The 25,903-nt window shown below is 44.0% G+C and overlaps 1 protein-coding gene across 1 annotated transcript in view; it reads right to left on the bottom strand.

Moving 5' to 3' along the window:
- LMX1B (LIM homeobox transcription factor 1 beta) overlaps positions 1-25,903 on the bottom strand; it is a 107,781-nt gene that overhangs the window by 8,268 nt on the left and 73,610 nt on the right. The window contains exons 3-6 of the mRNA XM_037401415.1: positions 5,518-5,750; positions 1,678-1,856; positions 601-678; positions 134-200 (exon numbers count right to left, since the gene is read on the bottom strand). Of these exons, the coding sequence (XP_037257312.1) occupies positions 134-200; positions 601-678; positions 1,678-1,856; positions 5,518-5,750 (557 nt within the window). The remainder of the gene's footprint in view (positions 1-133; positions 201-600; positions 679-1,677; positions 1,857-5,517; positions 5,751-25,903) is intronic.

Genomic DNA, 25,903 nt, shown 5'->3' with positions numbered 1-25,903 from the left:
GATGATGGCACATTATCCACAGACTTGGTGCATGCCCTGCATGGCTGTTCTTAAGACATGATGTGGGAATGGCACTTCAAGAAACCTTGCAGATTCTTTTCCACTTGCTTTGCCTTCATCACAAATCCCCTACCTTGCCCTAGTCGTTGCGAGTTTTGTTGCTCCTGCTGCTGCTGATGCCTTCGTGCTAGTTTTTTCATCTGAATAAAAGAGGAAGAACAGAACAATCTCATGGCTCTGAATGCAACCATTTTGTTGCCTTACAAAACTCTCTGCAAACATCAAATTGATCAATACGAACCATTTATATTCATGCACACACCACTGTAGGTTCAGTTTCATTTCTAAGCTTTAACATTTCAGTTTCCAGTTCATGTCTGCATGCAACATTTACTCCCAGCCTCATGTCACTTTGAGCGCATGAACTTTATGTCTGTGTTTGAAAGTTGCCTTTCTTGTATGGATGTAGACAGCAGTGCATGCAAAATATGTACAGTTCAGTCCTTGGGATCTCTGGGGCATGTACTACATCTGCGGTGGGGGAATCTGTGCTGGAGGACAATTTGCATTTTACTTTTGAGAACTTGACAAACAACCTACCTTTGCTCTTTGGTTTTGAAACCAGACCTGGACAACTCGCACACTGAGTCCTGTTTCAGCTGCTAGTGTTTCTCTGACCTACAGGAGGAAAAGTTTAATGATGTGATTTTTTATATTTTTTAAAAAACTAATCAATTATGTTAAGAGAAATATGCCTGTATTTACAATGGTAACTGCCTGTACAGAATTACATTTAAAAATTCCTCGTATTTTTGCTTGTTCAAGTTCTGTCCTTCATGTCACTATGTTTTGTGAGTACTGAACAAATAGCTGTGTAAAAAGACGCAGAGTCATTTCGTGATTTTTATTTTACCCATAAAACAGTTCTGTGCAAAAAGATACAAATTTGGCTGTGAATATTTTTCATATTGTTGAGGTACAATGTCATACTTTAGAAGGGCAAAAAGACACATTGCACTGTCCCAAAAGACATACTTTGTACGTCAGCAGGAAAATGTCACTTCTTGTAAAAATGACAGCTTTCAGGATGCAACTCCATTTTTTCCCAATCAAACTTAGGGAAACAGTTACCTTGGTTGCTTTTTGCAAAGATTTCATTTTCACCAGCTTTGTCAGCGAAGCACACGTTATACATTTCCCTACATGCTATAAACAAGATCCATAGCAGGGTTAGGTTTCATAAAAAGGCAAGACTGGAAGGACAAGTAGTGGGACCAAAGCTGAGCAGCCATCTCACTGGATAGTGACTCCCTCTGCGGTGGGAAGGAGGAGGGCGAAAGTCACTTGTTTACCCGGGCTCTGATAGTCAAGGCCTATTTCATGTCATACAAGAACCAGGTATTGTTCAGCAGGAATCAGTCACGGAGCTGCTCTGCATACTGCGGGTGAATATCTAGAAATAACAGTGAGGAGGTTGGTCCTCAGCTGCTGATGGCTGCAGGCGGAGACAGTATTTGGGTGAGCATCGCCATATGCTGGCCTGGGCTTGGTATTCACCCCAAGGCACCTGCTGCTGTCCTGGGAAGTGGCAGGGGGCTGTCTGGAGCTGTGGCCTGACCTTGTCACCCCCGCAGCCTGGCATCAGAGCTGACTTCAGGTCCCTAGCAAAGCACATACCTTCCTACAGGGCTTGGAAGACACTTCAAAGGATGCTTTGAATGCTCGTCTCTGCTGCGTAGTAAGTATTGTCCTTGGTCGTTTAGGTCGTCTTGGATCCTTCCCATCATCACTTCCTTTTCCTTGGGTTACTTGTCCTTTGGTGGGCTTAACATCTCCATCTTCATCATCACTTTTAACTGGTGAAAAATAAACAGGATATAAAATTGTGCTTGTTCCACCAAAGTAACAGGGTGTTTGAGAACTGCTCTTCAGCTGCCAAACTAGTCAACAGGTTCAGCTATTATCCCTGTTTATTTGAACACGTAAAGCAACTGCGGGCAGGAAGAGACTATCTCAGATTTGTGTGCACTGTCTACATCAAATGCCACAAAAGCATAAAAATATGTTTTTTAATTGAGGGCATGGGACTGATCAGTCCATGAAGCCCAATGCTTCAATATTTCTAGGAATCAGGCACAGAGACTTTGCGCCCTTCTGGCATTGCTTGGTCCCCTGCATGCTCCCCTGCTGCAACCACACCAACTGATACATACCTTTCCCAGAGCCACATCCTCTCCTGAAGCATTAGTTGCAGACCTGTACTGCTGCCCGCACGGCTATAGCAGCAAAACAGTGTAAATGCAAGTGTCACATAAATATCTCAAAATCTGTTTAGCTAAATATAGTGTAGATTCCAGTTATTGTTCTGAGTATTTTGAAGCTCTAGAGATGATATCAAATGTAATCTTTGCCATCTCATTTCTGTATTGCACAGAAAATATCAGCATTCTTTCTATGTGTTACAATGTGTCTATATGTGCATGCACAAATTTCTTTCTTGGTAAATACATAAAAGTATATATGTGCTTGTGTAGACCAAATAGACTATTTCTATTTTCTATAGTTAAATCCTGAATATTTGTACAATCAGGTGCTATTACCAGTGTTACTATATCGTACTGGGAAATCTCAATTGCAGTGGCAAAGGCTGAAGAGTAAGCACAAATTTTGTTGGGAAAAACAAAACTTTGCAACTCAGCATATTTTATTTCAACAGACTACTGATTTTTCTTCCAGAAAACATTAATACACTATTATAAGGACTTCAACATGAAGAAACACACTTCAGTTTTTATGTACTCAAAGATTACGTTTGGGGAATTAACAAATTAGACTTTAATTCATTTTAGGGTCTGATTATTATGCACCTAGCAATCTAATCACCTTTTACTTTAATAAGCATCTTTGGCCTGATGATTAAAGAGAAGTTCAGTCATTTTAATAACCATGACATTATTAACTTTCCAGCATGCCATTTCTAAGGAAAGGTTTGTGAGGATTAATATTGCTCATTGGAGAGTTACTTTTGTGTCCAGTGGATAAACAATTGATTGGAGAAGGACACACTCTGTGCCAGGCCTATGTGAAAGCATTTGCCCTCACCCAGGCATCTGGGAGATCTGTGTTGTCGATGTATTTGACAATGGGAGACAAAACATCCCATTTAATTTGTCAGCTTGTTTTTCAGGTTTGGGTTTGGCTAACAGAGAATAAGGAGGAAGAAAAAGCATCTCCAGGAGTAAGAAACTATCTCTTGTGCTAAGAGAAAATGGAACTGAAACCAAGGTTGTTTTGTGCCACTGTGGCAGCTTACTGCTGATTACAAAATAGAAAATTTGGTCCTGCAGGACAGCCTACCCCTGCCCAAAGCACATCTCCAGCACAGGCGCTGGCAAACAGCAGCCACCAGTGCCTGTGCGGCAAGCGAGGAAGGCAGGGGAGGAGGATGCCTGTGCCCATCGCTGTGGCATGGGAACAGCCCTGCACACAGCTCTTCAGAGGGAGTTTGTCTGGACACAGGCAGGCAGGCAGCAGGATGCTGAAGCTGGTGATGAGAATGACATGCCGAAGGGCAAGTGGGAAACCCGTGTGCCCTGGGCAAATTCGCAAAGAGCCCAAAGCCTGTGACACAAGATTTACAGAGCAGAGCACTCAAGGTCCTGCAAATACAGTATGGCAATAAATAACATGCCGCTCAAAAAGAGCCCCCGGTCCCACCTGTCCTGTCGAGCCAGCAGTGACCTTTGTCTTGCAGCATTCCTGACATGAAAATATAGATTTCAGCAATGTGGAGAATATGGCTCTCAGATCAGAGATTAAGGTTAATTACTGCTCCTAGATAAACCGGAATAATGCATTTTCCCATAAACCAGAGGCAGACATTCATGTCATTTGTACACTTAATGGAATGGTAATTGTTGATCTTTCTTAGACATTTTCTTGGGAAACCAGCATGCAATTACGATGGCTGGCAGCAGTTTGTGTACACACTGTCTCTAGTCTTGGGATGAGCCAGGGCACATGGGCAGCAGGAGGTTTTCAGTCTCCTTGAGTGTATATGGCACAGGAAGGAGGCACTCCATCTCTCCTGGAACTGCCTGTGAGCCTGAAAGCCAATCCTCGCTGTAACCAACGCTAGATCCCCTGGGTTTTGAACTGGAGCACCCAAATGCAGTGTATGAACTGTTTGTCCAGTGCAGCACCGTGTTCCCAGCCCTGGACCAACAGCAAGTGCATTTTACTTACTCTCTTCTAAAACCTTCCCTAGGAAATGTGTGGAGGACAGGAAGCATTTGTCTCCCCACCACCATGAAGATTTCAGGGAAGACACCCACCAGCTGCTATCAAGGGTGAGAGCTCCACTGTCTTCTTTAGGAGAAGGCAAAAGCTCTGGCCACAGTATGGTGACCCTCTGCCTTAACTCCCAGGCCAAGCGATGCAGACTCTTGCAATCACACTGTTCAAACCCCAGGTCCCTCTGAAGAGAGAATTCACACCGCAGATTAGTAGCAGTGCATTTTAGTAAAATATCGAGCCTGTTGTCCCTGGATCCTAAACAGTTTGCAATCATCAGGAACAGCACAGGACCTGAAGGGCACCCCTGAAGATCTGCAGTGGGTGAACTCTGCATGCCTCACTTCTGTACCATAGGTAGCACACAAGCCACAGTGCAGCTGTCACATAGATGATCTCCTAGGTTGACACCAGAATGGGGCTCAGACACAAAACAGCAGGTAGGCAACAGATATGATCAGAAACTAGAGCCTTAGTAGCACCCAAGAGACATACTGCCAGGGAGAAGTCGGGAAGGAAGTCAGGAGAGCCAAGCATTGTAGCTGGCTTGAAAGCACCCAGAGTCAGACTCCTCATTTAAGTTATTGCTTTTTATCTTTCTTTTTTTGTGAGCCCCCTTGCCTGCCTTAATTGCAGTGGATAGACAGGCAGCCCTGCCGAGCGGGCAGCTGCCCTGGCTCCCTGCACTGCAGATGCTATTGCTGCAGCACAAACCCACTACTCTGTTACTTTCAGATTCTCCTCAGAACTTCTGTGTTGTATTTGTAGCTCTTCTTAACATTACCATTTGTGACTGGCAGAGAGAATACTCTTGAAAATCATATTACTACTATGCCCATTTTCCTAGCTCGGTGCTGAAAGTGTATGTGCAGAGCATCCACTGAAGATTTATTAAGTGGATGGAAAATGCCTATGGAAAACAGCACACTTTGAAGGAGGCCGCAGATAACTGAAGACACTCTGATGCATATTTTATGATCTTATGGGAAAATACTTTGATTCAAACAAAAAACTTTTGTCATTTACTAAGCTGCAAGTTAAGAAAGGGAGTAAAGTTAGGGAGGGCAGACATAAGTAGGGATTTTTTTAGCTGTGCCTGCTAATTTGCATGAGTGGCATGTGCATATAGATAAAATGGATGTGAAAGTGTATATACTTTTCTATAAGAAGACTCTACAAACCCTTGCAGCTTTTCCAGTTGGAGCAGGTGTGGGAAAAGCTCACCTGAGTCTGAGTCGTCTGGGCTGACCGAGCTCAACAAGTCTTTCTCTTTTTCATAGTCACTTTTGCAGAGCAACTGCCCTTCCTTAAGAACAAATTCATCCCCTTTCCTCAGCTGTCGTTCACAAACGCAGCAGCAGAAGCAGCTTAAGTGGTAAACACACTCCAGGGCTCTCATCACAAATTCTGTTGGGGCGATCTTTTCCATGCAGCCACTGCACTTAGCAGCAAACAGCCTGTAAGAGAGAGAGGCAGTAAAGTCAAAAGGAATGTCAGATCACACACTGCATGAATTTAAATACAGCAAATTCTTTAACTACAGATCAGCTTGTCTCATGCTTTTGCACACTGCGAGACTTGCATCCTTAGTGTTGGAAACATCCCAGGCATGCAATTTATTCAAATCTCAATCCCTTTGGTCTAGAGATTCCCAAATCACCTTTGCTGGATAAAAAAAGGCTAAGGTTTGTCCTTATCTCACTGTTTTGTTCCTCTTCAAAATGAGAAACAAAAAGGAGCTCTTGGAGTTTGGATAACTTGTTCAAAACCAAATTTATTTTAATTCACCTTTTAGAGGAAGGGCCAATTCATGCTTGGTTTTATACAGGCTCTCTGGTTCAGCACTTAAACCCTATTCTGAATAGATCTCATCACTTTCCATTTTTGGTATTGTCTCTGAGGAGTCTGATAAACGAACACAGAAACAAGCATGAAAACTTAGTGCTATTGCTGAGGAGAAGACGATGCACACACACGCAATCGCACACATGCAATTGATAAAGAGAGGAGTGAAACAACACGGCTTTTCTTTGGATGTTGAGTTATTCCAGAACAACCTGTCTCTGAAGGGAGTACTGTGCATTTTAAATGGTGTGAAACATCCTTTGGCAGAGATAGGCAGTGATACAATCTGCTAAATTACCACTATAATCATGGGTTCTAGAATACACACTGTATTCCAGACTAGTTCTTATTAAACCTTTATGAACCCCCTCTTTCATCCATCATTAATTTTCTAAGATAAAGTTAGAATGATTTAGATTAATTTTATTTTGCTTTTCTAATGGCGACTGGGAATCTCCCTAAGTGAGCTTTTAGGAAGAGGGCTGCTTCAAATAAAGATAAATAACTAAGTTAGGTCCCTGTATCACACAGTGGGCTTGGCGATTTGAAATTCAGTGTCTTTTATGGCAATACATCAAATAGCAAGGTGCATTAAGATTTACATTTCGGCAACGAAATTAACACAACTGCACCCATGTATTCACAGGAAAAAAAGGAGATTCTGCCTTTTGGGATGGGGTACGCTGATTATTTTTTTTCACCCTCAAAATTACCACCTTTTATAAAAAAGGCAATTATCTTCAATTTTAGAAGGCGCAGGCTGTGGTAGTTACTGATTCCTCCAAAGCCTCCATTTTGTCTGAGCTGAGAAGTACAGCAAAATGGCAGTCACTTGCTCCTCAGCAAAATGATGGAGTCACAGAATGGGCAGGAGGGAAAAGAAAATGTAAATACAGCATCCAAAGAAAGGCTGACTGCCCAAGAACTTGTGGGCTTTCCCCATCTGTACCTTTCGATCTAATAAAAGAGATCTACACTATTAACCCTGCTGGCTCGGTGTGTACCTTTGCACAAGGTCCCAGCGGTGCATCGTATAAGCCACGCAAGGTGGAGTGGTTCTTTTTGGGGTACATAATGAATTAGTCCTATTAAAGGGAAACTGATGCCACACAAGACCCTCAGGCACTGCTAGTGAACTTGGCCATCTGACTTCATACAGTCAGTTGGGTTTATCTGCAAGGTTTTTCTTACCATGCTGTAGCTAGCAAATTCCTAAGCAGGAAATATTTTTATCTATACAGAATAAGGGTTAAAACACAAAGGGGAAAAAAAAAAGCAAACAGATTTTAAGCACTTAAAAAAGTTGTTTCTATTTAGCTGCTTAAACGTATTTGACTCAGTTTAATTAAGCTGGTATCTTTTGTCTGAAGACTGTTGTTATGATGGAGCACACTTAAAGACTCCGAAGATAGCAAATCTGTGCGAAGGCATCCGGCTCCCCTAACTGGCACCGGCCCATGTGCACCACGGCGGCGGTTAACCCGTGTGCGCCTCAGCCAGACTCAGTCGCTAGCGATGCGGAGGGCCGGGACGGACCCGACGCGCGGTGCCAGCCCCAGGGGCGGCGGGTCGCCCGGCCCGACCGGGGGGAGCGACGGCCGCTCCCGCGCCGGCAGCCCCCGCGTCTCGCATCAGCGCTGCTGGGCCGAGAAATACTGAAAAAGAGTAACTTCGGAACGTGACACGGCCCGCCTGAAAGCCTGGCAACGCCGCGGCGATAACGGCAATCAAGCCCCGGCGCTGCGGCCGCGCTGCTGGCCAAAGCAGCGCCGAGCGATGGGCGCGCTTGGCCTGGAGGCTGCTCCGGAGGGGCCGCGGCGGGGCGCCGGCCCCCAGCCCCGCGCAGGCAGCATCCCGGCCCGGCCGGCGGGGGCTGCGGGGCTGCCTGCCCCCGGCAGAGCACACCCGTCCCGCCGCACCCCGCCGGCAGCGCCGCGGAACGGGCCGGGGGGCAGCGGGCAGGGCAGCCCCCGCGGAGGCGGCTGGCGCCGGGGGGCCGCTGCCCGCCAGAAGCGGGCCCGACGCTGCGGTGAGGGGCGCAACCCCGCAGGTATGGCCGGGACTGCCCGTCTCTGCCAGGCAAACCACACGATGTGCCGCCGTCAGTGAGCGTGCACGCCCCAGTGCAGTACGGTTTACACGTAATTTGAAGTAGGAAAGCAAATTCCGCCCCACCCCCCCCCCGGCCCTGTTTCTTCTAGCCGGGACGTAAAAGCAACCCGCTTTCTTCCCGGCCCCGTGCTGCGGCGTGTGTCGTTCACCTGGGTAGCACCTTCGCCTCGTACTGCCTTACTGAGCGTTTGAGTTCTTCTTCAAAATAAATGAGGGTTAACACATAAATAGAAAATATTTTGTGTTATTTATTGCCAATTCACCACTGCCAGAAAGACGGTGCTTTCACAGCAGTGTTTCTTTCCAAAAGCAGCCTTTTAGTTATAACAAATTACAATTGTCGTCAATGTAGCATTAACCCATTCAAATTAACATTAAATTGGCCTGACAATACTGCATGGACTTTGTATCTTTAATTTGTCCGTTGTCAACATAACAAATTTCCACGCTCTGCACTTGGGCACTCTCTGCATTATAACACGCACTTACTCAAATACACCCCCACGCACCCCACCCATACTGTTGGATTTAATTCTGAGATTATAAAATCATTATTAAATCTATCTTATAAAGTGTTTATAGGTATTTTTTCAGCTTCCAGAGAGTAACCCAAGGTTATGCACTTCTTTTGCACAAGGCAATCTCACAACAGGAAACTAATCTTGACAAATGACCAGACTTTGATATCTGTGATCTAAACCACTGCTCATTAGACCGTTCATTTTATAAACGAACGGTAATAAACCTGTTGAGAAGTGTGGGATAGCAGGAATACTTTACAGATCACCCCTTTACAGGTTTCAATCAAAGCCATAAATTTGAAGGGGAGCATGCAGATATTCTGTGCTGAGACAAAGGCTCTGTCCCACACCAACCACATTTGAAGCAATATTTCTTTTTCTTTCTATACATTTTACAAATAATTTGCATAACTCTGACTTTTTACCCCCATGGCTGATTATCTCCAGCTCTCTTAAGTTAATGTCAAACCTCAAAATCCTTGGACTTGTTAAAGTATGTGGAGAGTAGAAATCAAATGCCTTTATTAGAAGCCCCAGGAAATCTCCGACTCCTAAGCACAACGAAAACATTCCAAAGAAAATTGTTCAAAGAGGACAAAGGAGAAAAGCAGAACAAGAAAACCTTGTTTTGAATCAGTGATTGCAAGAGTTTTATAAATAAATTCTGTTGCCTGGACAATTCTGAAAGACAACTCAATAGGTTTAGGAGTTTTTAAGTGTGTTTGCCTCTATGCCTGAAACACTTGGGGGATTCAGCTGAGCTAAAGCTTGGAACAATGGCCTATCTGTCCATCTGAGTATTTGTAATAAATGCTGTGAAGCAATTTTACAGTACTATATCATCAAGAAATCTTCACCAGCTAAAACTGGGTGAACTGAAATTAATTTTGCATATATATTAGGGGCAATGAAAACGCTGAGACATGTGGTCCTGTCCTTAAACGGTAGATGAAAATGTTCACCAGCGGAAGAGGCCATAAAGATTTTATTTGTTAGGATATCCCTGTGAAGTCAGGCTGAATCAGTAATCCTTAGAAACAACCACAGTTACATGATCCATTGTGCCTTCCTGCATGGGCACAACCATCTGGTGTTTAATACGTTCTACTGATTTATTATCTCTTGCGTAGTTATCTTGCAGTAAGTTTGACCCTGCTACACTCCTGAGAATCACGGTTCTGCTGTTTACTCTTCTGATGTCCTGACAACCCACCCTTTACCTTTCTCTTGCTCACCCAGGTCCTTCATTTCCTCCTGTCTGTGGGCAAATAGATTTTAATTGTTTTATTATAACTAATTTAATCTGTGCTGAGAGATCTCCATGTGCAGTGCAAAATTTGCTGTTCATATTAAGTGTGGTTCAAGAGGTTTGTTATACAGGACAGAGGTATAAAAATAGACTAATTCAGTCAGGTTGTTTATTTACTGGACTTTTGCCATGAAGCAGTAAATAGGAAGTTATTAAGCCATGTTTGATGTATGCAAGAGGACAGATGCTGCTGTCTACCTATCAGAGATGTTAAATCATTTTCCTTTCTGCGTTACTCTGACTTTATGCGTTGCAAGAAACCACAGCAGATACCTGGCTTTTCTTTATTTAATAAATATGCAAAGATGGTGGTCACAAGCTTTTGAAAATATTGCAGCTATAGTCTCTAGCTCTGATGCTTTTCTTCCTGATAACAGCCTGTATATGACATCCCTATTGTGCCTCTATAGCCAACTGGGAGTTTGCTTCGCACTCGTATAGTAAGAAATATGTTAGAGCTGAAGTAAAATATATTATGCTTTTCACACAACTGAGTTTTATTAAGAGAAGAAATTAGAATACTAATGAATGTCATCTGTTACTTGTTCTTTGAGAGGAATTTTGATACTTCTGTCTTCTTTAGATTACATAGAATGGGGAAAACACTATGCACGGGTTTTCCGGCACAGGACTTGAATGTTTTTGTAGCATCTTACAGCTCATGGGTGCTTATAAAAAAGAAAAAAACTGTTGCTTGGTTACACTGAATTCTGAACATTCAAAACATCTCAAATCCATTAAAGCAAAACAGAACTATTATAATTTTATGATTTTTTTAAAAAAGAAACCCTAAAAAAGAAACAATCCATTTTAATCCATTTTAAATATTTTCCCTGCAGAAAAAATAGTCACATAGTTTATTAAAGCCAATTTCATAGCTGAAACTTCAGTAAAAGAAAGCTAATTCCCTTTCACTGAGTAGCAATAAAACATGCGCAAAAATTAAAAGTCTCTAGGAAAAAAAAAGTAATATTTAGAGAGAAACTAAAACAAAGAAACCTTTTTCTTCTTCAGGGAGAACCGAAGAAAATATTTATTAACCCTCTATCCACAGGTGCTGCAGTAAGAGGTGGAAGCTTGCGTTTAAAACCATGTTTCACAATGTGCATTTGGATTTACAGATTAAAACGTAGCATATCGGGGTGCTGAGGTACTTTTTGTTCCTGTGAACATTTTACCTGTATTTTCATGAGAAGTGCTGTACTGCTTTGCAAAGGCAACCTAATGGATAGAATAATGATAGAGATCACGTGTTATCCCATGCTAAGCGAAATCTTGCTCTGAAGCTGGTGGGAGATTGGCCATGGACATCGTCAGTGCCACAAGCTCATGTCCACCAAAGATGAACCCACCAGACATGGGCCCAGGCAGCATCACAGGGTGGCCACACCCTGATGGGCTTGTGTCACAACCATCTCCACAAAAACATTACCCTTTGATTTCCTTCCCGCTGGAATAAGAGCAAAAAGATGCACTTGCCTCGACAGGAGCTGGATTTCATTCATTTTTAGACTCAGCTTCCCATTAGCAGTGGGGACAGTGGCACTGCGCCTCCCTCCGTGCCACGTGGCAGTCCCAGCCAGAGCACACCACTGGCCTCTACAACAGAAATTACTATCCCCAAGAAGTCTCTTGCCCTGTGTTAATTTTCTCTCTTTGCATAGTTTCAGCAAAGGAAGAGAGTCATCTGTGGATTGCAACTTGCCGTCCCCTCCCAAGCAGAGCTCAGGACCCTGCAGCCACTCCACTGGCGAGGGACGTCCTTGCACAGCAGCCATTCCCAGCTCCCTCCCAACACGCTGAGACAGGTCTCAGCTGCCACCCACTCTGAAGGATGGGTCTTTGGCAGGGGAAGGGATGGGGGCAGCAAAATGGTGACAGGTGATGCTCGGCACCTTCCCAAGAGCTCCTCAGGCCACTCGGTTTGGGGCTTGCCAGCTGCCGGAACCCAACTCCAGCTCCTGCATCTCCACCTCCCTTCTGCAGGCAGCCCCAGCGTTCGCTGACCACACCAAAGCTCAGGCACCGGCGGTTCTGGGGTTGGAACCATGATGCTGGGACAAATGGAAAAGACCCAATGAATGGATTCACTAAAATGCATAGGCGCACAGAATTCAAAGCTGCCATCCTAATGTAACTTGCTCAAGCTGGGCCAGAATGACCTAAAAAGTTACATCTTCCTTAACTACAAAGTAAAACATAAAATGTAAAGTGCAGAGGAGTTTCTCGCTTCAAGCAGAATGTGACAGAATGGATTCTTCTCTTTGCTTAATTTTCATCCCTTAATTGACCACTTTGTTCAACTGTCTTCCATCACTGCCACACAGTTCTATTTTATAGCATTTTTCCTTACAACACTTTGATGGAAAAATTTATGAAGAATCGAATTATTGCTGTTAGAAGGGAATTAAAACAATTTTTCATTTACAAAGTCACTGATATTGCTCTACTGTGCTCCACCTTTGGGAATCCAATTGCTCTTCTCAGCTACTCCCATTCCTCTTTATAGCACGGCAATTGCACTGTACAGATTATGGCTGCAATTTTCTCCTAATCTGTTCTGTAGAATAGAAACTGTTATAAAAGTTAAGGGCACCAATTGAATTGATGTAGCCAGGGCTGCAATTAAGAAGCCTAATGGATTAACAAAATATGATTATTTTGTTAGAATTATATATTTAGGCAGTGCAAACATTTAGGAAATAACATTATTTGTGTCTAAGAGTTTAAAAAAGGCGAAACTGGCTTCTGCTGTTGTGCTTTTTGTACAGCTTCAAATTATCCTGAAGTGCTGTAAAAGCATAGTATGTGCTGGGGAGTCTGTACTTCTGCTGCAACTCTGCTGAGCTAGGTCACTGCTGAAAACCAACGGGTTTTTTGCTTTTCTTCCTTTGGAGTTTTATTCAGTTATTTACACATATTAAACTAAATCCACCTTTATTTCCTACCTGTACAACCTCCCTGATTTTCAGCTGCCTGTGGAGGAGGCCTTATTCCACAGCCCAAGACTGCAAGGACTGCCTGGCTCCAGCGCGAGGAATATTCACTAGTCTGATGAGGCATCTTATCCTTCTTGTTCACTAAATGGCATACTGAATTTACAGTTGCCTTTGAATTTACATCACCAACAACACAGGGAAATTCTTCTAATATAATTTTTATATGAAAATTCACCCTAAAGGCCCTATAAGCAGGGAAATTGTACTGTTGGTGATTCACTGCCCTGGCCTTCACTTTTACAGAAAAAAAAATAATTGTGTGTCAAAGCAATTCAAATGTAATTTCTAAGTTATTTCTTGGCTGGCAAGAATGACTTAGGGAAAGAATTTACACAGGGCCTTTCCTCTCAACTAAGAACATTAAGAAGAAGAAACGTTATTTGCCAGTATAAAACAAAATAACTTCCTGGTGACTGCTGCACTGATGCTGTAGGAGAGCTTGTGCCCAAACCCATCAGCACAGCCAATTTAGCAACTGATTTGCAAGGGAAAGATACCTTAGTCCTGTGGTGTTAATGTCTTTACAGTGGGGGGTCTATTGCCAGCTTCTCCAAACTCATCAACACAATCTATTATTAATACCCAGAAAGGCTTTATAGTATCTTTATAGCACAAGGCAATGAAAGCTCTGTGGTGTAATCTGTTATCTATATTGCAAAAACATGTGAAATAAAACAAAACATAGACACTTCATAAACAAAATGTTTCATCTGTTACATCTCTCTGCCTCTCCTATATATAAAGCAGTAGGGTGCAGGAAAGGCATTCAGAGAGATTTGCTGTTAGATGTGGGACTGGCTTCTTTTTAAATTTTATGTGTAATGTGATAAACTTTAGACTGAATGAAAATTTCTGCTTCTTCCACTACAGTGAAAACATTGGGATTTTTGCAAAATTTGTCTGCATTTGACTTGTAGAGCAAAGGGTCTTAGGACCAAAATACAGCACCTAAAAATTCTAAAGGTAAGCTCTTCATGACAGAGCGATGAGCTGGCCAACACAAGGTAGGGATGCAGTGGCAGCAGGGTAAGGAGGGAGGTGCGATCTCTGCTCCCGCAGCGCCTGAGCACGGTGTCCAGGCAGGGGCAGGACCAGGTATTTGTGTCGGGGGCATTGCCATGGAAAGGGCTGAAGAATTTGTCTCCAGTAAGCAGCCGCAAAACTGGCATCTTCCTGGAGGCAGTTATTTCTTTGGGAAGCATTCAAGAACAGAATTTGAGCAGAGTTGGATCTTTTCTTCTGTTATTCAACTACATGTCAATATTTTATATGAAAACCTCAAAATTATCCTCCACTTAGTCCCTAGGAAGAGACACAATTAGAAATATAATTTAACAGCAAATAAGTAAACACACAGTTTCAAACCCAAGAAGATTTTGTTTTGAATAAACAGATTGTGGCAAAGATGAAACTGAGAAGGGGGTATGGAGAAAGTTTTGTATACTTGGTGCATGTAGGTTTGCAATACAGTAAGAACCAAAAAAGCCCTCAGCACAGGCCTGTGTCTTATTTCCCAGATGCCCTTTTATTTTCTTTGCCTGTTGAAAATAAATTGTTCTTTTGTAGTGTTTCTCTTCAGTTCAACTGTCAGCTATTATTTTTCTATTTCCTTTTTTTGTCACTTTGCATTATTTTTGGTGCTGTAATTCCCATTTGTTCCCACTCCTATCTTCCTGTCTCCCATTGTTCCATTTTTTAATCCCCAGTTTTACTCTTCTTCGGCTCTTTTTTGGCCCTTTCTCAGTAGGGTTTGAGAGAATACCCAGGCGTGACTCCCTGCTATAGCAACCACACCTCCCCAGGAAAGCCACAACAATCTCTTCGGGAGGAGGAAAGTCTTTCACAAGCTGGCAGCAAAAGCAAATCCTTCTTCAAGGAACAAGAAGGATTAGCAGAGAGCAGTGGGCTGCAGACTTAACCCTACCCCTCATTTCTTTAGAGCACCAGTCACTCAGAACCCTGCTGTGATGTACAATTAAACAGAACCCAGAAAAATCCTGAATGACACAAGAGCCGGATTGTGTAAAGGTTTAATTCCACTTTAATACCTTTCCAAGTTCAGAACTCAAAGATAGCAATTTAACCCAAGAATCCCCATCTGAGCATGAAAAGTTGCTGCTTGTCTTACAAAAAGTCCCCACTATATTCTGCTCTAAATCATGCTCTATTAGTCTGACCTTTAATGGATGAAAAATTCCTACCCCCCCCCCCCCAATAATCTCACATATTTTCTCTTTACTGTCCTTCTTTCACAAACTTTATTCTTCTGATGAGACAGAAGAGTCTTACCAGAGGCACAGAGCTTTGGGAGAAACTCTGTAAACAGGACCACTGAAAAAGGAAAAGGAACACTAAAAAGAACCCTAAACCAAAACCCCCAAACTCAGGCAACTAAAGGTGTGTTGTGCAACATCCAGGAATGAAAATTTATTCTTGTAATGTGGACTCACTCTTATTACCATCATGTCAATTACCTATTATTAATATTATGATGGAAAATAAATAGCTGTCTTAATACAGGCTTTTCTGAAGACTCCAAACATCTGATTCATCTTTTTTAAGTTAATGAACAGACTAGCCTAGTTATTCTAGTATGGATGATTACTATAGTTGCTCTATAAAGTGAATTTTTGGATTAACACGGAACTACCAAAAATCTCCTAGCTTCTGTAAGGCCAAATATGGCTTGACAGACTCCTAAAGACTTAGCTACCGGCATCTGTGTTTGTATTCAGGTTTTGGCAAACCAGACTTGCTAAACCCCCAAAAAAAGACTTACCAATAGGCAAGGCCCAAGAGTGCACCCAGACCCTCCTTTTGCCTGGAACATTAGCACAGTTTTTAAGTTATTCCAGCAGTTAAACATATATCACACAGGACACTTCCACATGTGTGAAAATGAAATCCCATTAGACACCAACAACATTATTAGGCATGCAAAGAGGATTATTTCCTTAAGCTCACAAGACTGAAAGGTTTGTCTAAACATTTTATTAACTTTTTCAGAATTTCTTTTTAATTAAATGAAAAGTTGTAAGCAAGGCAAAGCTGGAAAATACCACTGAACTTCTGGCTATATGTGAATATATATATATTATACATGCACATGGACATGCACACGTGCACATACAAAGAGGAAAAAAAAAGATATGCCTGTTACAAAGAAAGTATACAAAATCCCCACCACATCCTATCAGTACAACATTCCTTTATTTTGGCAAGAAAATTTGTATGGCTTGGAATTGTTCTATAAATGCATGGAAATATCCCATGGTATTCCTGAGGGTTCCACAAATGTTTCCAAAAATTAGGTGCTTTGTTGAATATCTGGCTGAAAAAAATCCTGCTCTGACTGTACTGTCCTTTCTACAACATCAACAAAGCAATTTTTTTTAGAGTATTTGCTGAAACAGAATGAAGTTGCTCACCAGTAATTCTGAGGTTTTTAAGATCATCTGTTCAAGATAAAGGAGGAGAAACTGTGCAAGTTTTTGCTTTAAGTAAGTGAAATGGAGAAAACACCCTGACACCATCAGGAACAGGATTAGGCCCTCATTTACAGGTAGGAAGAGTTTCAAAATGCTTAGCTTCATTGAGAAGTTCGGTCCTAAATCTATTTTCGACTACTCCCCCTCAGAACCCCCAGCTTTGACACAGAAGTGGTGTTAGCAGTGTCTCAATTTGCTGTTGGAGGGAAAATGATTCCATTTTTGGCTCTCACATCAACGCACCACAATTCACACAAGAGCTCGCACGGGAAATTCTGCGAATGCCACAGGCGACGCTGCAGCGCATGCCTGCACGTGCTACCTGCTAGTCGCAACAGACACGTCAGATGGGCACGTAAGGGGCATGGCTGATCTGCACATTTCTCTTGTTCTCATTTCACTGACAATAGGCATTAAAATATTTAAGATTTGCTTCTAGCACAGCACCAAGCAGGCAGGAAATGTAGAAGCTTGGGTGTACAAGTTAATGAAATATGGTTGGGTGAACATAAGCTCTTCATTTAGACAATAACAGTTACCGCTGCAGTTTCTTTGTACCCACTTTATGAAAGTCATAAACTCTCCAAAGAAAAGCATGAGCTATTTTATCCTGATGGTCTTTGACTCCCTCTCACTACCTGCTGGTGCAGTTAGAAAGTATGAACAGCCTTTGAACAGATTAGGACCAAGTTAAAGTGTGACAACATCTTAAGCTTTCTCCACATGTTGCCAGTGATTTCCAACTAAAGATGTTACCCTCATCACTTCTGCCACAATGATAAGAATCTATAGCCCACTCACTTGAGGAGATAAAAGCAGTTTAGCTGGAAGTATAAAGTACTCTGATTTTCTAAGCTGAGCAGCCGGCTGTCCCAACCTAGCCAAATTTTTCCTCTACAAAGCACAAAATCCTTATCATTAGGGACTTAAGCTGCTTTTTATTTTGAGACAAAAAGAATACTGTTTATTGGCATCCAACTCAAACCAGCTGTAAACAGTTGCTTTGATGAAGAAGCAGCTACAACTTCAGTATGCCCGAAGGCACATACCCACTGAGTGTCAATCATTAAAGGAAGAATGTAAGGTGTATACAGGGTCAAAAGAAGGCCAAGGGACATTTAAGACCTCAGGGATCCTGGATAGTCCGGTTTGCCTTTAGAACCAAAAGATGACTTTCAGCTATTCTGCTGCATGACTTTTATCTCCAGAGGCAGCTCTGTAGCTAGGCTCAGCCTTGAGTTTACGCGCAGGAACAGCAGACTTGCCGGGTTAGGCTTTTCTCCCCAGTGTGGCCGTGGAAGCAACATGGTGAACTTTGATTTGACAGAGCCTAAACAGCTGCAGAATGCTGTACCTCATGACAAACTCGGGATCCACGCAGAAGATTCTGACAGCAAAAGTTCTGCTTTTTTCTATAGGTATTTGAGGGCAGGGCACTAAGTAATTTCAGTTCTTGTATTGACCCTCCTCATAACTTATCTCTTTCATCAAGAACCACTTTACCAGCTGCATCAACTGTTTAAGTTGGAGATGCCCCATCAACCATTTTGGTGTAAGAAGTATAAAGTTGTTGTAGAATTAAAGATGAAATAGCAGGAAGATGAGAAAATTAATTAAGAATAAGTCTGAGAACCAACAGCAATAGCTCTGTCATGAAACATGTCTCTACAGTTATAAATCCTCATGTAATCAGATACACACCAGCAAAAAGGCCAAACTTCAGGACAAGAGTGTCAAGAGGGCCTAGGCAATTCACAGATTCTGTCTGGAAAAGGGTCGCTCTTGGATGTGGACTTGGAAGGGGTTCGTAGTCATCAGAAGAATGCAAAATAGTGCCGTTTTTGTCATATAGCTCACTCTGAAAGTACCAGCTCTGTCCTGTTTCCCAGCGTGGGCTAGCCCAGTCACTACTGTCAGCAGTTACATTAGGTCTCAAGCAAATAAATGCACAAATGGTGTGGGTTTCCTGCTTGTTCACATTATGCTTTTATGTCTTCATACGGACAGCAGTACCTACTGAACGCTTTCTAAACACAGAGGAAATATGCAAATCTGCCCCCAGAAATGTAAATTTAAGAGGGAAACGGTCATGGCTTGCAAGGTGAAATGGCTCAGTTGTTGATGGGCCCCTGATTTCTCAGTTGCAAAGTTCAACACAAGTGAGGAAAAAAAGCCCATTTCTTACAGATTCTCCATAACTAAGTTCACACCGTCTCCATTCACATCTTCCCTGACACAGACAATTTAAAAAGGCTAATTGAGGGTGCAGTAAGGAGGTATCATGCTGCCTGGCACCGGTGCTGGCTTTGGGTACTGGCACATCCTCCCTCAGCCCCAGCCTCTCTGGTGCACAGCCACCTTCCTGGCCCCACATATTAATATCACCTCACTGCGGTAGCATTTACCCCAAAACCAATGGTCTGAAACGTGCAGCAATGCAGATTGGAAACGCACTCACTGCTCCCCAGGACTCAGGGAACTGGCACTCCGCAGTGACAGCCAGTGCCCAGCACTGGGACGAAGCGTTCCCAGACCCACCGCTGGCTTCAGGGCAGCCTGGGGTGAGCCTCACAGGCCTTGTGCCGCTGCCTGGGAGTCAGCTGGGTGACCCTCTGCTGGCTGATCAGCACACTGTACGTGGAGTTAAATACTGAGGCCAAACCTGAGGCCCCCTTCACGGAAAACTCCCTCTTACACTCTCCATGAATCCTCTATAAGTAGAAAGAGACAGTTCTCTGGAACCCCCTCGCCAGTCCAATGCTGAAACTATTTGTAAACCCATGTTGTGCTCCAGGCTCAGCCTCCTCAGCAAGGCACCACATACGAGATGCACATTCCATTCCAGTAGAAAATAAAAGCCTAAAGAAATGCGCAGGTGCAGCTGAGGAAGGGCTTAAGATAGCATCATGGACAGTGGTGACACCAGGGGAGGGACCTGCAGAGTACGGACAGCCCTGGGGTTGATCTCCTGCAAGACTCTCAACCTGGGGGAACTCTGGAGCGTGGATAAATCCAGCAGACCCAGTGCAGAGTTGCTGCTCAGCTCCATCGTCATGGCACCGTGGCAGGGCATAGCTGGAACAGACAGCACTTCAGGCAGTGGGTGCCACGCTTCTGCATCCCTGCAGCACTACCCAAGCCCCATGATGCAGCTCCATTTGCAACCCTGCTTGTCTTGTGTGGCTGTCTGCAGCCTTCCCACTGCTCATGCAACTCCTCCCTGCCACAGCTACATAAACATTCACAGCCTGAACAGTTTAAGAGCCACAGCCCACGGCCCACACCTGCACGCATGCCAGTCTCATGGCCAAGACTTGCCTCCCATAGCCAAGAAACACAGAGGCCCCAGGCCAGTCCTAAGCCCCAGCGCTAGTCTCCTGCAGGTGGAAGGAAAGCAGAGCTCCTGCCCTGTGGCGTGCTGGAAAGAACAGGCTTTCTGAAGACCAGGCACATGGATGCAGATGTTCCCTTGTCATGGGGGCAAAGATGGTCTGGGGAAGCTTGGCCACACGTGCGTAGAGCTTTGTGCTGCAACCAGACTGACATGGACCCTTACAGAGGTTAAACGCTAGCAGCTCTGGGCAGCCCACGAGGGTAGGCTGGCACCAGCTGCTAGCCCTCTGGCCACCTTTCCTTCTTATCAGACCCTCTGCCTGGTGGACACTGACATCTGACTGTTGGTCCAGGCTGCTTCCCATTCCCCATCTGAGGCACAGCGAGAGAGCTGTCCTGAAATGAGCAGTGGTGCAAAGGGTTTCAGCACTGAACGGCAACGCTGGTCATGGGGTTGTGGAGTTTAGAAAGAACTGAGTGACTGTTTTGATGTGAATTCAAATGCTATGTTAACTTAGCTACCAGGTGGGCCAGGCTCACCAGATCTCATTCATGCCACACGAGCTAGAAGGGCTACCTGTTTTATAGGGAAGGGTTATTTCTGTAGAAGACACTGGTGCCACCAGAGATGTGTGGCTCCTCCAGGCAGAGGCCTCCTCAGCACCTCTTCCTCCTCCCAAGGCTGGGAAGATACACACCAGTTTTACCAGTTCCTCTGGCAGACACAGGGCACATGTCCCTGCCCACATTCTCACAGAAATCAGAAACAGATACCCTTGTTTTGGGGATTCAGTTCAAAATTGCTGCCTGAGCTTGGAGCCCTCTTCCTGGGCTCTTGCCAACCCCACAGCCTCTCCCTGGCCATACCGGTACCCACAGCACCATCCTCCTGCTGCCCACTCCCACAGCCAAATCAGGAGCCAGGCTTTCCTGCTGCCGCTTGCCCTCACCCTTTCACAGACCTCATCCACAGGAACATCTCCAGCCCCTGCTGCACTGGTACCTGCCTTGCGTTCAGCTTCTGAACATCCAAATGATGCAGCTGCCTCTGCCAGGTACACCTCACGCTGCTGGAATTGCAAGAATTATTTTGGGCTGGCATGACAGGCAAAAGACAGTAGAAAGTTTGTGGCACTGTTAGATTATACAACATTACATACCTAGTATAAAAAAATTAGTCTTTGCAATTCATTCTGTTAAGAAATTTTCCTGCATAAAACCTCATAAAACCTTTTTTAAAAGAGACAGTACTTCATCTTTATTGTCACGTTGATATCTTTATAAACTTACTCTGGTGATCTATAGGAAAAGCAAACCAGACAGCTCTGTATTTATGGGCATATTTTAAAAGCCTCTTATATTTAACAACTGCATTTAGCTGCGTTAAGTGCAAGTTGCAGTAATAAAGGCTCTGCGCACTTCGATGCTAAATTAAAAAAAGTTCTGCTGTTCAATAATACATAGATGCTGTTTTTTTCATTACTCTTTAATATCATTTCCATTTAGTTTATAAATAATTGTAGCTAGCTAATGAAACGAAATAAAACCTGCCTCCAACCCATTCCCTAGAGCAAACTAAACTCCTCTTTTTAAAGCTTCTTAATCACCGCCCAGTTCTTACAAAATTAGCATAGTAATGGGCTTTAAATTGAGCCTCTTTGTTTTTTAATTAAGCTCCCAGCAGGTAAAAATAAAACAGATTATTGAAGAATATGCCAACACTAATAGCCTGAAACTCTTTTGACAATTAAAAAGATCCCATGTTAACCCTTTTGAGGAATCCTGCATGCTAATTAGTCACTCTGAGGCCCAAATCCATCAATATTCCATCTAGACACCTTGTAAAGTTGAGATGGTGAAGCTGATCTGTGTCGATACCCGCTACCATTTCCAGCAGAGAGGTGGGGCACAACCTCTGCTGCAGCAGGACCGTGCGGGAGGCCCTGACGTACAGGCCCACACGCCACCGCTCGCAGGTGCCAACACGGTGGTTTGTGCTGGACACGCGTGGGGCAGCGCCCAGAGCTTGGCCTCGCTAAGCCGTGGGGTGACGTGTGCTCCGGTGCCCGCGCCACACTCCTGTGGCCGGCTGGCTTTGCCTGGCCCCGCTGATCCCGCAGCATCCCAGCCCCAGGGCCTCTGCCTCAAGCTCCTGGCTCCCTTACAGCTCGCTCTGGGGCTCAGAGCCCCCCTCTCACCCTCCTAACGCCATGCTCACTGCTTAGCGATGCCTCCTTGGAGCCTCTGCTGCATTTTGTACAAAAAAAATTAGCTGGATGCCAGAGGTAGCAGCTCTGTCAGCATTTCAGCCCCTGAGGCTTATTTGAAGTGTCTGCCTAGCAGCCAAGTGCCCCAAACATGCCAGAGACACAACTACTCTTTTTTTGCTTAGCAACATCAAACTGCCCAGAGGCAAAGGTAAATCTTAAGCAGAACAAGGAGGTTAAGAAAGAGCAATGTCGAAGCCATGCTGTGGACTGAAGCGATTCTCTGGGAAAATTTACTAGATCTTGCTGGCAGCCTGGAAATAGGAATAGCACTAAGTTTCACTGTTAGCCCTCTGTCAAATATTTGGAAACCTCCTTCTGAGTCCCACACTTTGACGCTTGAATCAGACACTGAAAATAGAGTGTGAAGTGCTGGCTGCACTCTGCTTGCATCCAGCCAGGACTATTAATCCCTCGCTTTCAGGAGTGCTGTGTCCATCCCCAGAAATGAAATCAACAACATGAAAAGCCCATTCATTTCCAAGAACGCTGATCACTCTGCCTTCTTCAGAGACTTGCAATAAATGGTACCAAATGCTCTTGTGTACTCAGTAAAACCCTGTCAGGTCTCAGGCAGCTGCAGTAAGTACTGTCAGTTGCTGCTTTATATTACACCTTATACCGCCAAGGGTCAGCATGATGGAATTAGGGGCCAACAGAGAATGTGATCAGATTTAAGGGCAGACTCCAGCCATGAATATATGCTGCCTTCTTTCACTGCAGCGTTTGGGAGCCTCTGACATGTGTCCTAACATTTCATTTTCAAAGATACATGACATTTCTTGTGTCTCTTAACAGATACCAGGTAATTTGGAGAAAGAGGGAGGCCCTTTGCTTACAATGGAATATAAATTCACTAGGCAAAGACCTTCATTCACCCTCTGTGCAGGGACAAGCATTACAAACTTCACTGGGCACCTCTGGAGCGTGCCCTGTCACAAATAAATATCACCAACAGAATCATTCAAAACAATGTAAATCCATTCACAACTGAATTAACTTCCCATGAACTATCCTGGAGTAGATCACATATAATTTCTGTAAGACCTAGAGAGGCTGAGCTGCAAGATGGTGAAGATGACTTAGAGTTTGTTAGATAGGATCCTTGGTCCCACAGCCCCTCTCCTCACTGCCTCTGCTGGGCCAGATGCAAAGACAGCTTATGTGTACAAAAATGCTAATTCCTCCTGGTACCATTTCAGTTATGGGACCTCTCCAGGAATATATTTTCTTTAAAGCAGAAAGCTGCAATGTTGGGAATAAGCTTGCAACATTTTCAGCACATCTGGTTAAGAACAGCTGGAGAGGCAATATGCAATACAAACATCTTTATCCTTGTGCTTGAGGTTTGTCAGCTATTGGTGGGGTTCCAGGATGGCTAGAGAAGAGAGCAGCGACCTGTGAGGGAGGCGTTCCTCAAACTCCCACAGAACTGACTTTAGAGAACGCAGAACCCACTGCAGCAAACAACCAACTCCAGCCCTTTGTGAAAACTTCCTAGCAAACTGAGGATAACAATTCCCTATGCCTATGAGATTTATACTACAGATGTCAAGCTGGAAAACGTGCCTACATACATTTTTCATTACAAACCTTGTGCCATGTCACATTGAACAAGCTATGTATGAAAATGTGCTGGCATAACCATTCTGTAGACGTGCTTTCATCCCGACACATCTCAAGAACATAGAAATACAAGAGGAGCTCAGCACAATGGCGCATTTGAAAATACTTCCGACTTTTTTGACAGTTTTTACTAGGCCCAGAGACATTCCTTACTATATGAATAATCCCTCTCCCACCACAGAATCAGTCAAAATGGAAGAAACTTTTTTCCCTGTCTAATCCTGACTGGTTTTCAGCTGTGGCTGCAGATGGAACCACAATGAACCTACCAACTTTTGCTCTGCGTGCACAGGCTCTTATCTCCACTGGTGGCTGACCTTTTGCAAATGCGATCCAAGGTGACCTTTTACTATTATTGCAGCAGTAAATGCAGTTTCTCAAGGAATTCTCACTGGAGCATGTCTTACATTAGCAGTTGGTATGCATCAGAAAATTCAACTTCTCTGCTGCGCAGGATTTATTAACACAACTATCTCTATAGAGATACACAATTTTATATGAACCTTATATGAAAGTAGCATTATTATCACCAAGCCACTATCAAGTAGCACCTTTCAATGGGCAGTGCAGCTGTCCAAACAGTGCCTGTTGTACCTGGGTGGCATATAGGTACTTGTTTACTCTCCTCCAGCAGAATACACAGAGGTAATTCTGGATTTCATCACTGTCCCCTGTTTTATGCTTTATATTCAACCTCTCAGGAAATCGGAGAAAGGTATTATTTCCTAACAAAAATATCTGTCATCTGATCATGGCTGGCAGCTTCAACCTCCCACCACCACCACCACCACCAAATGAGTGCTTGTGTTTAATGTCTCCTTGGAGGGAGTGTGCTTCATACTGGCAAAGAATAACATGGTTTCTTTAGGATAAAGAATATCCAACCATTGCTTGTTGAAAGCTCACGCCATCCTTTGTCTCATAATGAAGCTGGACTTACTGATTGCTCGATAGGAAAAAAGAAAAAAGGCTACACACGGATTTTTTTTGTTTGAAAATCAGACTCTTGACAGATCAAAATGTCAGTCCAGAACCAACTCTGCTGACCCAGGCAAAGGGCTCTCACATAACTTGGAAGCACTCTCAGAAGTTACCAAACCCAAATAACAACAACAACATGAAAAGAACAGTGTTTGGATCGTAATGGGATTTTAAGAGTTCAGGTATGGGGAAAAACATATCTGCAAAAGATCAAGACCAGAAATCGGACAGCAGTGCCACAGGCTTCAGTTTTTCACCACACACTCCTTCCTGCACCCATCTGGTTCAGTAAAAAAAATTGCACAGCCTTGTCCATGCTGATCCACATATTCAAAAATGGGCACAGATTTTTTCACAGCACATTTTTTTAACCACTTCCAGACAGCACCTGTGAAGCCTTGTGGGACTCCAGAAGTCCTCGCACAGCTTTGCTTCGCTCCTGTGCCACCAACAGCCCTGATGTGGGCTGCCAGTGACAAAGACTGCTTTGCCCACCAGCTCGGGACAGCCGCATTTCCCAGGGGTCTGAAGGGGCTTTGAAAAGCAGTTTCCAGCTGCGTGCTTGCCACAGCATCAAGCCCAGCTGCATACAGCTAGCAGGTGAGAGAGATCCTACACCTTCAGCAACTCCAGCTCATGTTTTCTTACCAAAAAATAATGAAACTTGACAGCAGCAAGGAAACTGATAGGACAGGGCTGGCTTTGAGCTAGCTGCATTTGTTCCTGCTGGTCTTCTCCAGTCAGAGCTCTGTGTGCTGCCACTCGTTCTCCTCTCACCCATATAGCGGCACCTTTAATGCCTCTGAGCAGGTGGTGATCTAGAGCATCTCCTGTTCTGGCCCCTGCACCATCTGGGCTTAACAGGGGAGGGAAACAAAACTTGGAGAAAGGCTTAGAAATTTCTGGCGGGGATGACCCCAGCATTCCCAGCGTAAGGGCCACCTCTGCATAGATAAATACAAAAAGGAAGGAAGAAGACACAGAACGCAGTGAAGATCAGAGAGGGACCTGGGAGAAGACAGTTGTCATGTTGCGAGGGACTGAGGTGGGGCTATGCAAGAAAACAGTTATTGGCAAATTGGAGATTATCTACGTGCAGATGAATGAGGCTGATGATTTAAAGATCCCT

This window comes from Falco rusticolus, chromosome 9 (genome assembly GCF_015220075.1).
Source record: "Falco rusticolus isolate bFalRus1 chromosome 9, bFalRus1.pri, whole genome shotgun sequence".
NCBI classification, from domain to species: domain Eukaryota; kingdom Metazoa; phylum Chordata; class Aves; order Falconiformes; family Falconidae; genus Falco; species Falco rusticolus.
Note: the sequence above shows the minus strand (reverse complement) of the source record. Positions and strands in the feature narration are given on the sequence as shown.